We start from the raw sequence: 15193 nt of genomic DNA on the forward strand, positions 1-15193 counted from the left end.
GGGACGAATCTGGGGCTCAAATCTCAGCCAAAACTCAATACACACAATGACAAATGTCTGGTAAAATTTTCAAACCAAAAGACCCAAGGAATAGGGTGTAGTAAGACCCAGACCGAGAGCGAACAAAACCGTTTTTTCGAAAACAAAATGTCCTGGCTTTTCTTCCTTATATTTTCTTTTTGTGATTTGTTTATGGACGTGCCTGCTTCGGAAGGTGCAAACAGCACATGAAAGTACTTGTGTGAATTTTTCAACGCAATTTTTCAACACAAAATTAAATTGCAGAAAGTAGGCGAAATTTCACAAATTTTGCTAGAAGATAACCTTGGTTTTTCACAAAATTTTCCCTGAATAAGTTTTTCCTAAAATTCCACGTAAGAATCTGAACTTAATTTGGGACAAAACGCCACAACTTTCACGTCAAACGGATGAGTATTCACCTAGAAAAAAAGTCAAACAGTTTCACACACAAACGAACCTTCCTTTCAACCCTGATAGTGATGAATAAAATATTTGTTGAAAATCTCGTGGGACGAATCTGGGGCTCAAATCTTAGTCAAAACTCAATAAACACAATGACGAATGTCTGGTAAAATTTTCTGACCAAAAGACCCAAGGAATAGGGTGTAGTAAGACCCAGACCTTGAGCGAACAAAACCGGTTTTTCGAAAACAAAATGTCTTGGCTTTTCTTTCCTGTATCTCCTTTTTGTGATTTGTTTATGGACGTGCCTCCTTTGCAGGGTGCAAAGAGCACATGAAAGTACTTGTGTGAATTTTTCAACGCAATTTTTCAACACATAATAAAATTGCAGAAAGTAGGGCGAAATTTTACAAATTTTGCTAAAGGATAGCCTTGGTTTTTCACAAAATTTGTCATGGAATAACTTTTTCCTGAAATTCCACGTAAGAATCTGGACTGAATTTGGGACAAAATGCCACAAATTTCACGTCAAACGGATGAGTATTCACCTAGGAAAAAAGTCAAACAGTTTCACGCACAAACGAACCTTCCTTTAAACTCTGGCAGTGATGAATAAAAAATTTGTTGAAAATTGTGGGACGAATCTGGGGCTCCAATCTCAACCAAAACTCAATACACACAATGAAGAATGTCTGGTAAAATTTTCAGGCCAAAAGACCTAAGGAATAGGGCGTAGTAAGACCCAGACCGAGAGCGAACAAAACCGGTTTTTCGAAAACAAAATGTCTTGGCTTTTCTTTCCGGTATCTCCTTTTTGTGATTTGTTTATGGACGTGCCTCCTTCGCAGGGTGCAAACAGCACATGAAAGTACTTTTGTGAATTTTTCAACGCAATTTTTCAACACAGAATAACATTGCAGAAAGTATGACGAAATTTCACAAATTTTGCTAGAGGATAGCCTTGGTTTTTCACAAAATTTTTCCCAAAATAATTTTTTCCTGAAATTCCACGTATGAATTTGGACTGAATTTGGGACAAAACTCCAAAAATTTCACGTCAAACGGATGAGTATTCACCTAGGAAAAATTTCAAACAGTTTCACACACAAACGAACCTTCCTTTCAACCCTGGCAGTGATGAATAAATTTTTTTTTGAAAATCTTGTGGGACGAATTTGGGGCTCAAATATCAGCCAAAACTCAATACACACAATAACAAATGTCTGGTAAAATTTTCAGACCAAAAGACCCAAGGAATAGGGCGTAGGAAGACCCAGACCGAGAGTGAACAAAACCGGTTTTCCGAAAACAAAATGTACTGGCTTTTCTTCCCTATATCTCCTTTTTGTGATTTGTTTATGGACGTCCCTCCTTCGCAAGGTGAAACAACACATGAAATTAATTGTGTGAATTTTTCAACGCAATTTTTCAACACAGAATAAAATTGCTGAAAGTAGGGCGAAATTTAAAAAAATTTGCTAGAGGATAGCCTTGGTTTTTCACAAAATTTGTCTTGGAATAATTTTTTTCCTGATATTCCACGTGAGAATCTGGACTAAATTTGGGGCAAAACGCCACAAATTTCACGTCAAACGGATGAGTATTCACCTAGGAAAAAAGTCAAACAGTTTCACGCACAAACGAACCTTCCTTTAAACTCTGGCAGTGATGAATAAAAAATTTGTTGAAAATTGTGGGACGAATCTGGGGCTCAAATCTCAACCAAAACTCAATACACACAATGACGAATGTCTGGTAAAATTTTCAGACACAAAGACCCAAGGAATAGGGCGTAATAAGACCCAGACCGAGAGCGAACAAAACCGGTTTTCCGAAAACAAAATGTCCTGGCTTTTCTTTCCTATATCACATTTTTGTGATTTGTTTATGGACGTGCCTCCTTCGCAGGGTGCACACAGCACATGAAAGTACTTGTATGAATTTTTCACTGCAATTTTTCAACACAGAATAAAATTGCAGAAAATATGGCGAAATTTCACAAATTTTGCTAGAGGACAACCTTGGTTTTTCACTAAATTTGTCCCGGAATAATTTTTTCCTGAAATTCCACGTAAGAATCTGGTCTGAATTTGGGACAAAACGCCACAAATTTCATGTCAAACGGATGAGTATTCACCTAGGAAAAAATTCAAACAGTTTCACACACAAACGAATATTCCTTTCAACCCTGGCAGTGATGAATAAAAAATTTGTGAAAATCTTGTGGGATGGATTTGGGGCTCAAATCTCACCCAAAACTCAATGCACACAATGACGAATGTCTGGTAAAATTTTCAGACCAAAAGACCCAAGGAATAGGGCGTAGTAAGACCCAGACCGAGAGCGAACAAAACCGATTTTCCGAAAACAAAATGTCCTGCATTTTCTTCCCTACATGTCCTTCTTGTGATTTGTTTATGGACGTGCCTCCTTCGCAGGGTGCAAACAGCACATGAAAGTACTTGTGTGAATTTTTCAACGCAATTTTTCAACACATAATAAAATTGCAGAAAGTAGGACGAAATTTCACAAATTTTGCTAGAGGATAGCCTTGGTTTTTCACAAAATTTGTCCCAGAATAATTTTTTCTGAAATTCCACGTAAGAATCTGGACAGAATTTGGGACAAAACGCCACAAATTTCACGTCAAACGGATGAATATTCACCTAGGAATAAAGTCAAACAGTTTCACACACACAAACAAACCTTCCTTTCAACCCTGACAGTGATTATGTGAGTGAAAAAGAAAAATCAACATCGATTATGGATACCCAACACTATAATTTACTGAAAAAGCGTGGATGATATTTTTCGATTTAACGTCAATTTTGAAGTGAAAATAAAAGGATAATCAATGTATTAGATAATTGATTTTCATTACTTAAAAAAATTTTGAAAGATGAAAAAAAAAAAACTTACTATTCCACACTCAGGAATTAGTAACAATCAACGAAAACAAATACAAATATTACTCACCTTTCCATATGATTCAAACACTAATCTTGTGTTTGTTTCTAAATATATACAATGAGGAGGAAGTGAGAAAGAGATTTGAAAGACCAGAACCATCTCTTTTACCATGTGTTTTACTTAACTTCTCACTTTGTTTTTGTTAAGACGTAAATTTACTTTTGGTTTACCAAACATATAATTTTAATTCATATAAAAATTAATTACACATCGGTTTATAATTTTTTTTAACACTTAACGGTTCTAGTTTATATATAATTCAATTAATAAGAAGAAATGTTGACACATTATCACTAACCAGTGAAAACACAAGCGCAAACCGTGTTTGTGTATTCACATTTTCCTCTTTTACTTAACTTTCAATGATAGTAGAAATTTAATATACATATATAAATAATTTTGGATGAGTCAAAATCGAAAAATGATATAGAAATTTAATATACATATATAAATAATTTTGAATGAGTCAAAATCGAAAAACAAAAATGGAGTAAAGAGAGTGATTGAAAATGAAAATTATTTTATTTGATATATTAGATTTTGTGTGAAAATGTGTGAGAGTATGCTATGTCTTTCTTACTGTGGTGTCTTAGAATAATAAATTAAGGAAAGAGTGAAAGAGTTATATAAAAACTATACATTAATATTAATTTAAAAAATTAAAAAATAATTTTATATTTTAAGTAAGTCATATGAAATAACTCTATTGTATTAATAAAATGAGATATATTAAATAAAAATAAAATGAAAAAATTGAGTATAAGAAAGAACTATTATAATAATTTGTCATCCAACTTTGAATTTTCAAAACAAATACATACATATTATTCAGTCTAGAAGGCGAAACAAAGAAGTAGATGCAATTTTTAATTTTTAAAAAATTGTGAAGCTGGGGTTGAATTTTGTTTTATTTAATTTTCGGGGTTCCGTCCAGTGATCTCGTTACGATCCCATTAAATAACGTTTTCACAGCAATAGCCAACTCTCTCCGCGTCTTATTGTTTGTTCTTTTCCCTCAGAATCCGAGATCAACCCCGACGAACCTCCGGGGTTTTTCTCGGCTTCTTCCGATTCCTCTTTTGCTTTCGTATCGATTTTCCAATGGCGCCTGTTTCAGCTTTAGCCAAGTACAAGTTGGTGTTCTTGGGCGACCAATCCGTCGGCAAAACCAGCATCATCACTCGCTTCATGTATGACAAATTCGATAACACCTATCAGGTTTGTTCCTAAACCCTCAGATCCAATTCAAAACCGCACAAAAAACTCCTTACTCAGTTCCTCAAGCCTAAAACCACTTCTGAACCTTCAGTGTTCGCTGTTTCATTTGATTTCTTGTTTTATATGTATGTTAGTAAAACTGATCCCAGGCTCCTAGCTTGGTTCGATTCAGATTTTTTCCTGCTTTTGAATTTTATTTGGCTTTCCTTGCTGTTTAATTTATCTAGTAAACTGTTATGCTGTGCGATTATTATATTATTATTACTCTTATTTGATTTTAAAGAACAAGGAAGAGCTCAACTAAATGATCTGGATTTGATTATAAATCCTACTTTTGATTCAGCTTATGCACTTTGACTTTTCGTATGTTCCCCTTTGCCTTTTAGATTTTAGACTACGTTTTTGATAAATACGAGCTTGAACAAACCGTCAAATTATTCAAACTATGGCTGCTGTTATATATTTGACTGCTTCATTTGATAATTATTACTGTATTACGGACTTGTTGTGCCCATTTTTATCTTGAGAATTGCATTTTTCTTCTTCACACCGTGTTTGCATAGTTGTGTTTCAACTATGTGCTTGACTGCTTATATGTTATAATCTGTTTACTTCAGGCTGAAGTTTCTTTCTGAGCATAATAGACATGCAGCTTCATTCGTTGTGTGTGTTTTCATTTTCTTAGCTTGATCTTACTATCGTGCTTTTGTTGAATTTTATTTTTGATTTTTTCCCTCGGCAGGCTACAATTGGTATTGATTTTCTATCAAAAACTATGTATCTTGAAGATCGAACTGTTCGATTGCAGTTGTGGTAAGATTTGGGCAGTATCTCATAATATAAAATGGTCAGGAAATGAAATCGTGTTTAGGAAAGGATTGGAAAGCATGGGTGGGATAGTTTCCTACCATTTTATTCTGAATACAGGCGATGATGGGATGAGAAAAAGTACATAATGACATTTTAATTGTATTTCGCCTGAATGTGAGGGTTCACTCTCCAGTAGGTCTCAATTACGTGAACTAAGTTTACTTTTGTTCAATCCCAAATAGGAGAACAAGGATATGTTTCAATTTTTTGGGTATATAGGGAGAGATTAAGTTGTCAGCCCTCAGTTTCTTCCTTTCCCTGAAATTTATAAATGATTAATATGACCATGGTACAGCAGGATTTACTTGGGCTTTTTCGATTACTGTGTATCCTTTTGCATTTTACATTTTTTTTGTTATTAAACATATTGTTTTTAAGCTTTTACTTATATTCACAGAAATAAATATTTTTTTCTGTGTTCCAAATGTTCATCTTTTCACGTGTTGTGGCAGGGATACAGCTGGCCAGGAAAGGTTTAGAAGTCTTATTCCAAGCTACATTAGGGACTCATCTGTAGCTGTCATTGTATATGATGTTGCAAGTATGTTATTTGGGATTTGCTTTCTTTTCACCTGTTACTTTTGGCCACTATTTTATGTCATCTTAGGCTGCTTTTGCCTCTTAATAATAGTTGGTCTTATTGAAGTTGTTTTTTATTGTTAACATATTGAAACACTTTGAGTTTGAGTGTAAATTTACGAGCTTCACATTATTTTAAATACTCTGTGTGTTTGATAGCAGGGTGCCATGCCTTTTTTTTTGTTGGGACCAAGGAAGTAGCAGAAAGATTAGTGATTATACTTAGATGTCTGTTAAGAGCTCTGTCTGGAACACTTTCTAATAAATTTGATATTTTTGCTGTACAGGCAGGCAGACTTTCCTAAATACCGCCAAGTGGATTGAAGAGGTTCGAACAGAGAGAGGCAGTGATGTCATTATTGTTCTTGTTGGGAACAAAACTGATCTTGTTGAAAAAAGGTAATGAGTATTGAAGAGAAGAATGTTGGAACGAGTATACGGATAGGAACTATTGACAAATCACATAGTTTGACATAAACCAACCACTTATTTACCAACTTTTCTTAGACTGAAAATCTTTTTACCAACTGTAATTATGTAATCAGAATCTCTCTGCATATTGTCAAACTGGTTACAGTGGTGTAGTTTTTATTGGATCTTTCCTTTTAAACCTCCATGTGCGTCCAATATAATATCTTATTACCCATCTGTTTCCATATCCCCTTTTTACCCAAAATGTCGTCTCTCTACCAAATGATTCAGAGTAAGTGCTTACCACTACAAACATTAAGTTGTAGGAAATAAATAAATTATTGGAATGCAACAGTAAGATGACATAGCGTGGGAATTAAATGTAGGAATGATTACAATTATTTCTTTTGCATTCTCTAGAAGTTTGTTGGAATTCTTACAATGTATGTCTTAGTTTGTAGACAGTCCATCTTTTGCTGGGTATGCTATTCATTTGGGTCTTGCTCTGATCTTGGTTAAACACTTGTGGCAGTTGTTGGCCTATATTAGAGTGCACACCAAGGAATTAAGGTGTTGCTTATTAGTTAAAAGTCTGTACTGTATGCAAGTTAACCTACCATAGAAGGTCACTCTTGGCATTAGTAATCAGCTTTGTCTAGGTAGTTTTGGACAAACAGAAGAGTTCAATTTTTCAGGCTTTAGCAGACATGGGTTAAGTTGACCTTATGTTTCATGGGCATTGTAAGTTGTCTGGAATTTACTTTGTTTTGCTTTACCAATTATCTTCTCTGTGCGAATCTGCAGACAAGTCTCTATAGAGGAAGGGGAAGCAAAAGCACGTGAGCTCAATGTCATGTTCATTGAAACTAGCGCAAAGGCTGGATTTAATATAAAAGTAACCTGTCTAACACCCATCTTTTTTCTTTCCATACATTTTTATTGAATTCTTTGTTTCTGGTCACAGTGAAATGATTTATGCTATACTGTGAAGATTGGACTCTAGATGTGTGTTAGAACACGTGTGTGAGAGAGGGAGAGAGATATACGGTATATTCTTTAGGTAGAACTTTTACGTATTATCGTGGGTTCTAAATTCTAATAATTTGCTTCTCGGTTTCTTGCATTTGAAAATTTTGTTTTAAATTGTGGTTTTTCCCTTTCTAAGTTGTCATGTATTATGGTGTGGGACATCTACAGGCCCTATTTCGAAAAATTGCTGCAGCATTACCTGGAATGGAAACACTATCCTCTGCAAAACAAGAAGACATGGTTGATGTAAACTTAGTGTCTACAACGGGCAACGCTCAGTCTCAACCTCAGTCAAGTGGATGTGCATGTTAATTATTCATGTGCTGTCCAGCTTTTTGTGTCGTGCTTTTTTGTTTTAAGAAGGTTTTTCTATATGTTTCTACAGCATTATATGAAAATAGATGAAAGAATATATAAGTTGTAATGTTAGGGGTTGGATATAAGTTCTGTCCAAAAGAATTATTATTGTTAATTGGTTATGTTTGGGATAATGTATTAAAGTAGTTAAGCTCCCCAACCCAAAATTGGATTTTGTTCATTGTACTTTATAAACGGTGTTATAAGTTTAAAATTTAACCTGCCTTAACTTTGTATTTAATTTTGGACCAACTTGAACACAATCTTCCTTTTTTATTTGGTTTGCCTAACTTGTATTTAACTTTGAACTCTCTTTTTACGACATATTTTTCATGCACCTCCATTTTTCATGCACATCCATACCTTCTTACACTTCCATATTTTTTAATTTCAATATTATCCTTCTGAGTATATGTTAAAAATTTTATTTTTGTGGGAGAGTGTAATGATTTTTTCTTCATTTTTAAGTGATGTTGGTTGCTTGTGATAGTTGGTAGTTGCTAGTGGTTTAGATAAGTTTTATGGTATTTTTACCGTTTGTTTTCTATTCTCTTTTTTCTTCATTTTGTGTGTATGCTAGATTGTACATTTTGTGACATTTTTTCTCTCTATAATATGTATCTTGGATTATGGAATTCGGAATGTAATTAAAATTTAATGCATTCCAGATTCTACAATCTAGATGGTACTTTTGGATTAGAAATACATATTACAATTTTAGTTACGTTTCTGTTTTGATTATTATAATTAAAACTTAATTTTTTATTGTTTGTTTTTTAATAAATTTTAATCTTATAAGTCAGAGATTATTCAATGACTAATGAATCTGAAATGTAGACTAATATACCTTAAGTAGATAAAATTTCTGATATGGATGAGTTATGAAGTTAGTAAAGATAAATTGGTTCCAGAATATTATGTTAGTCATTTTACAAAAAATGAGGTAAAATATATTTTAATTGATTTGTGTTATAAGTTTGAGGTGTGATTTATTAATGTTGTCATTTTTTTAAGTTTTTGTTAGTCGATATGACTTACTTGAATCTTGAATGGTTACGTAGAGTGACATTTGAACTACAAAGACTTAGACTTACTTGAATGGTTACTTAGAGTGACATTTGAACTACAAAAACTTACTTGAATGATTGGGTAGAGTGACATTTGAACTTGGCTTTGTAGTACTGATTATTAGACCTTTGTAGTAGTGATTATTAGACCGGACATTGTAAATAGTTTGTAAATGCATGAATTTGATGCATTTGAAAGTACAACCTCAAATAGGCATATTTATCTCATTTATGCATGATTCTAACATTTCTCAACACCCTAAACTAATCCATTTTTTCTTAGTTCTGCTAATTAGTTTGAGAGACAGGTGTACATGTTGGGATAATATAAACAATGTAATTATATTGCAACATAATAAAATAAAGGCATCATTTAAAAATAGGCTACATATGGTAAGGCACACATTCAATGTCACAAAAAGATCACTAGGTTTCATATCTAAACTTGCTTTGATTCATATTGTTGAAGAGTTCGACCGTGTGAAACATGTGAGATTTGATAGTAAACGATGTAGTTGTTGTTTAAGAACTAAACAGGGTTTACAATGTGCCTGTTAACAAATTCTTCTACATTACTAAGGAATTTTATGCACAAACTTTATTAAAAAAACTCAAGTCTAGTAGAATTGAGAAAGTCACAACATAATATGTAACTTTATTAATTAGTTTTGCAAGGTTGAAGAAGATGAAAACCAAAACCACCATATAAGATGTAACAAAATTTCTCTTACATCCATTAAGACGTTAATCTAGAGAAGTAACTGGAATAGAATACACCACCCCCTTAAAAGTAAAATGCAAGAAAAAATTTCTTAGAAAAATCCATGGTTAGATAACCTTAAAATCTAAGAGTACATTATGTTGTAATATGAAAGGAAAAGACACGAAAGGGAAAGGAGCTGCTGTGGTGTCAGGAGCTGCTGAGCCCTAAGAATTGGTCCACAAGCTTAGCCACAGAGTTGGCTAGTGTATCAGCTGCTTCCTGCGTGGATGCCTCAGCATAGACACGAACAACATCCTCAGTACCAGATGGTCGCACAAAGCATCGACCTTGCTGGTACTTGCCTGTAAACCCAGATAAGAAAAGAACCAAGCTGTAATATTAGGATAGTGAAATCTACATTTTAATCTTCTCCCTGAAAGGCTCTAATGAATGATAAGGACCAATATTCTCGCCCTCGTGCAATTTTGCCATGCCACTTGGACTTCAGAACATCATTAACATAATGCCATAAACAACTAGACACCAACCAACTATTCAGGAATTATCTACAGTAAAATTCATCTTTTGTATTTTTCAGGACTCCTTGACTCCTTAAAACTAATTGGTTGGTGATTTCACAAATAAGAGCAAGCACCCAACGATGAAATCAAAAGTAATGCTCTAGGACTTCGAGTAGCAATGCAAAATATGACAGGACCCAAACAAATCTTGCCAAATATGTCATGACACATTTCTACATCTTTCTTTTCATCAATCTTAAACAACTTTTTAACATCAATGTCAAAGTTGGTAAAACACATAGGTAATTCAAACAAACATGTCAACAAATAGAAAAGGAAAAGAAAAAGGCAAAAAAGATATACCAGTTTCTGCATTGATGGCTTCTTGTAAACCAGGGGGGCTAACAGCCACAGTTTCTGCATTTGCTGTATGCACAGCATTTCTGTCGGCAACTTTAACCTGACAGTTGATAAAACCCAAAGCAAACATTCATTTCAGAACTGCCAAGAACCTTGTGTGGATAAATAAATGAATAAAGTGACAGTAGAATGATAATCATATATAAAGCAAAAGTTTGTACATGCTAAGAAGGGATGGAAGATTAAAGTATTTAAATTGAATAATAACATTAAACCCTAAATTAAAAAGCAACTTCATAACCAAGGTGAAATGTGAAGTTTTGGGTTCAAAGCATAGTCACCGAATTGCAAATATAAGCAATTGAGAAAAAAAAATGATAAGACAGTATGAATTGAACCTGATCCATGTTAAAACAAAGACTTTCAAGCTAATTAAGTTATTTAAATTAACATAATTGAAATTATGATTAACATTTCAACTATATTAACTTTACTATGCACAAATTATTATCTTAAATAGGAAATATCAGGAGCATATGTGTGTGTGTGTGTGGTCCAAATTAAACTTCTGATACTCTAAAAAAGATATTAAACTTCTCATAGCAGTGCAAAATACTCTAGTTACGGAAAAGATAAATGATAAGGATTAACCTTGAGCTGCCTGCTCGGTAAATCGTGATAAAGTTCATTCCATCTGTGTATTGACCATCCCATGTGCTGTAATATGACTTCGACCAAGAGCAATCCACTCAAAGCATCTCCAACAGCTTGGTTGATCAACTTACTGACTGCCAATAACCTCAAAGCAGCTTTTTCCCCTTCTGAAACTGAAACAAACAATCAAAAGATTTCTATATCTTTCAGCACTTCAATCTTGCAAGTGAGAATAATCAGAAACCACTGAACAGACCTTTGGATCCTGAAGAAATCTCCTTAGTTCTGGCCTCCAACCACCCGATGAAAGATTCTGAAAATAAGACAGTTCCATGGCCATTTGCCTCAAAGTAGATACCAATATCAAATTCAGCAGCTTTTTCATGCAGGTATTTGACTCCAGTTGGAGTAAAATTAACTTCAAGCCCCAACTGTCTAAGATAATTAGTAGATGCCCCATTTGCATAGGCAGTCTGTACAACACCAAGACGAGCTTGGTGGCAATCTTTTACGCCTTCATTCTCATTAAGAAAGCTCAGTTGCTCCCTAATAAATAAGGCAAACAGGGATAGTATCTTGTCACCATCAACAAGATCAATCCTACCATTGCTTTCAGGTAGTACAATAAAATAAACAAGCCGATCAGCATCTCCATCCAAACTAGCGCACCTACAAACTAGAACTAGCTCCATTAGTAAGGACCATAATAAATTACACCAACATAGCAGCACCAAAAGAATGCATCTATTAAATCAAATGGTAGATCTATGTTATCCAGCTTCAAATAAGAACTCTGCAACTTTCCCTAAAACATCCACATCACAAACACCCTCTACTACAAATTACATGAAAGAAAGATGACACGCAGGCCACTATTAAGAATGATTTTTGTTCATTATTTTTAAAAGTGAAATTATTTCAAGATTGTGTTAACAACTATCAATTCATGGTCACAAATTTGTAAGTTTCAATGGATGACAAAAACATCCATTTCTATTATTATGGTTGGAATTACTTGCAGTAACTATGCCCACTGATTAAACATTTCAATTGTTTTGCTAAAAAGATAATCACAAACTATTGGAAAATTACTCGGACGCATACTAGAAATTTCAAGCAGTATGCTTGCATGAACTTCACTTCTAGGACAAGATGGCAGACTAACCTTATCCCAGCATCTTTAGAACCAAAGCAGTGAGGAACAACCTTCTCTTTCTGCACATAATCAGCACCCACTTCATCATTCAGTACACCTCCATCTTCACTGCTGTTCCGAACCTCAATTACCAAAGAATTCAACAATCCCCCTAAATCTTTAAGTTTCAGTCCACCAACTCCATTAGATCCATCCACAACCACTTTATCATTCATCCCGCCAAACTTACTTTTTTCAGCTGGGGTCAAATCCTCCAAGCACCTGATTCAATCACACAACAACCCTAGAAGGATGTGTTCAGCGATGACTTAAACATCAACAAAATAACGGAACAACATGAAGCAATGTTCATCTACTACCAGAGCAATGCTGTATTGGTCTAACCTGAATGAGCTTGAAAGCTGTTCAAAGTAATCCTGCTCCGAAGCTTGTATACCCTTGTTTCGAGCCCGAACCATCCAGTGCAATTGTGGAGTTGTCAAGATCCCCATGTCCGTTGCAACAGCTCCAACAATTGAAGTGAGCCCCTTCATTTTCATTCAAGTATATACAATTAAAATAAGCTAATTTAAATAAAATCCGGTAGAATATCACATCATTTGTTACTCATGTACCCCTAACTTAGTTATTGATATTGTGGGAAATTGCAAACAAATCCAGCCACAATTGCAGTTGCAGATACTTCAAAAACCTTGACATTGTGACCGAAATCGCAGTTGCAGACTGTTTCTTAAAACCATGATGACTCTTATACTCCCAAGCTTTTAAAAAATAATCAATGACTATGCTTTCAGCAACATCATCAAGGTTTTAGGATGTCCATGGAAACTGCATCGGCCACACTTGTCCCCTACAAAATCAAGGAATACCGTGAAACTGCAACTTAAAACCTTGTCCATACCTGTCTAGCTGCTTCAACCAAAGCATCTCCACTTGGCCTAGTGTCTCTCCCCAAAAGCACTTCAGCCTGGCTGACCCCATCCATCAAGATCCCCTCTTTCGCCACGAATTCATTTATCAACTGCCGGTGATGCATACACACATACATAACCACACTCGCCAAAACACGATTTACAAAAAAGGGTAATGTGGGAAGAAACAATTCGAGCCATAACAAACCAGGAGGAGGTGTTGGGGAGAAGGGGCATTGACGAGGGCGTCGGCGAAGGGTTCCCAATGCTGGGAGAGCATGCCACCGTTAGGGTCAGCGATTTTGACTCCATTATCAGAAACTTTGTTGTGTGAAGCAGTGATCATGAGACCGATGACGGAACCGGTCTTGAGCGATCTAAGGGCTGCGAGGATTCCCACTCGGTAGACCGCCGATGGAAGAAGCGACGCATCGGCCCTGAAGCCGGCGGTGCCGTACGATAGCTTGATTCCTGGACACGACCAAACGTACGGAGGGAAAGAACAACGTCAAAGAAAACGATGGTGCTGTCGCTATGAAGAGAAATAGAAGTAACGAACCTTGAGGAGGCGAGAAGCGAGAAGAAGCGTTGAGAAGCAGAGATTGTTGTTCGTCGTTCATGGCTTTGCTCCTCAGATCCTCGGAAAGGCTTCGTCTTCACTACTTCGACTTTTCTTTTTATTCTGTTTTCATTTCTTTATTAAAAAGTCATAAAAATTGTCAAGATTATGTGATATTCATTTTGGTTTTTTTTTTATATTCATTTATAAATTATATAATTTTATACAAAACTTATTTTGTATAGGGTTTAAATTTAAATTATAAGTACAATGTGTTCGATTAGTGAAATAACTTCCGAACTACACTCGTATTTATTAATTGTTAATTCTTTTTAATCATATAAAAATATATTTAAATAAATAAATAAATTTGATTTGGTTTGATTCAATTCTTAATTTTCTATACAAAATTTGATCTCGTTTGAGAAATTGAAATTCTCATAATTTAAAATTATAGAAATTTAAGTAAGTATGTTTTATATTTATGTTTTTTCTCTCTCTTTGTATTTAGTATGGCTAACATCAAAACATTATTAAATAAATCTCAATTTAGACATTATCAATACGGTAAAAACATTATTGTTTTCCATATATATATTATTGTAGTTTTTTTCTTAGTTAAAATTAAATTTGGTTATTGTGTCAATTAGGAATTTCTCAAAGTTGTTGTTTTGTGGATATTTGATGTCTTTTATATGAATTTGATCTTTATTTTTCAGTTTTTTTCAAGTATTGGTCATCAGTCTCTCTCATGTATCGGTTTTTTATCTCTCTTAAGTTTCGATCTTTGGCTTTGATCAAAGTGGGAGTAGTACCTGCAAAAGGTACTCTAATGCTCAAGTCAATGCTCAGTTATTCGTGGATGGAGTTATAAATGATATTATAATGTGTACATTTGTCTTGTCTTTAAACATATATTTAGACTGTCAACATGAGCCTTTATTATTGGATATGGTTTACCGAGTTAATCTTAGTATTATACATGTATTTCGTACAATGATTATGTTAAGCATACTATTTGAGAGTACTTCTTTATTTTTTAGTCCTACGATTGACGCCAATTGTTCTTGTATGGGTTGAGAATGTCTCGTTAATGCAGTGAAAATATTCCCTTTTGCATGTCTCTCATATGAATTCGGTCTTCGGTCTCTCATATCTCGATATTCGATCTCTTTTAGGTCTCGATCTCTCCTAGATCTCAGTATTCGGTATTTGATCTCTCTTTGGTCTTGGTCTTCGGTCTCTCACAAGTCTCAATCTTTGACCTCGGTTAGAGTGGGGTGGGTACTTATAAAAGGTAATTCGACGCTCAAGTCAGTGCTCGATTATTGATGGTTGGAATAATAAATGTTATTAGAATGTGTATGGTTCTTGTATGAGTCGGGAAGGTCTCGTCATTGCAATG

The 15193-nt window shown here is 34.6% G+C and overlaps 2 protein-coding genes across 5 annotated transcripts; one reads left to right on the plus strand and one right to left on the minus strand.

The window, feature by feature from the left end:
• The first annotated feature begins 4242 nt into the window (after nt 1-4242).
• LOC137809966 (ras-related protein RABH1b) lies at nt 4243-8098 on the plus strand. Of its 2 annotated transcripts, XM_068611043.2 has the most exons (6): nt 4243-4611; nt 5354-5424; nt 5934-6022; nt 6348-6459; nt 7276-7366; nt 7669-8098. In XM_068611043.2, the coding sequence occupies exons 1-6, from the start codon at nt 4495-4497 to the stop codon at nt 7810-7812; spliced, it is 624 nt and encodes a 207-aa protein (XP_068467144.1). In that variant the 5' UTR covers nt 4243-4494; the 3' UTR covers nt 7813-8098. The 2 variants fall into 2 exon arrangements, with proteins under 2 accessions (XP_068467144.1, XP_090154142.1); XM_090298016.1 differs by lacking the exon at nt 5354-5424 and having other exon boundaries at nt 4335-4611.
• Nucleotides 8099-9630: 1532 nt separating this feature from the next.
• DRT101 (phosphoglucosamine mutase-like protein) lies at nt 9631-13955 on the minus strand. Of its 3 annotated transcripts, none has more exons than XR_016518312.1 (9): nt 13789-13938; nt 13438-13700; nt 13220-13339; nt 12703-12845; nt 12328-12579; nt 11419-11838; nt 11160-11335; nt 10512-10608; nt 9631-9989 (listed from the first exon to the last, which is right to left on the minus strand). XR_016518312.1 is itself a non-coding variant. In XM_068611040.2 (9 exons), the coding sequence occupies exons 1-9, from the start codon at nt 13847-13849 to the stop codon at nt 9835-9837; spliced, it is 1680 nt and encodes a 559-aa protein (XP_068467141.2). In that variant the 5' UTR covers nt 13850-13955; the 3' UTR covers nt 9631-9834. The 3 variants fall into 3 exon arrangements, 2 of the variants coding, with proteins under 2 accessions (XP_068467141.2, XP_090154135.1); XM_068611040.2 differs by having other exon boundaries at nt 11419-11831; nt 13789-13955; XM_090298009.1 differs by having other exon boundaries at nt 11419-11831; nt 12328-12601; nt 13789-13935.
• Between the last annotated feature and the right edge of the window lie 1238 nt (nt 13956-15193).

This window comes from Phaseolus vulgaris, chromosome 2 (assembly GCF_051622355.1).
Source record: "Phaseolus vulgaris cultivar YP4 chromosome 2, ASM5162235v1, whole genome shotgun sequence".
NCBI classification, from domain to species: Eukaryota; Viridiplantae; Streptophyta; class Magnoliopsida; order Fabales; family Fabaceae; genus Phaseolus; species Phaseolus vulgaris.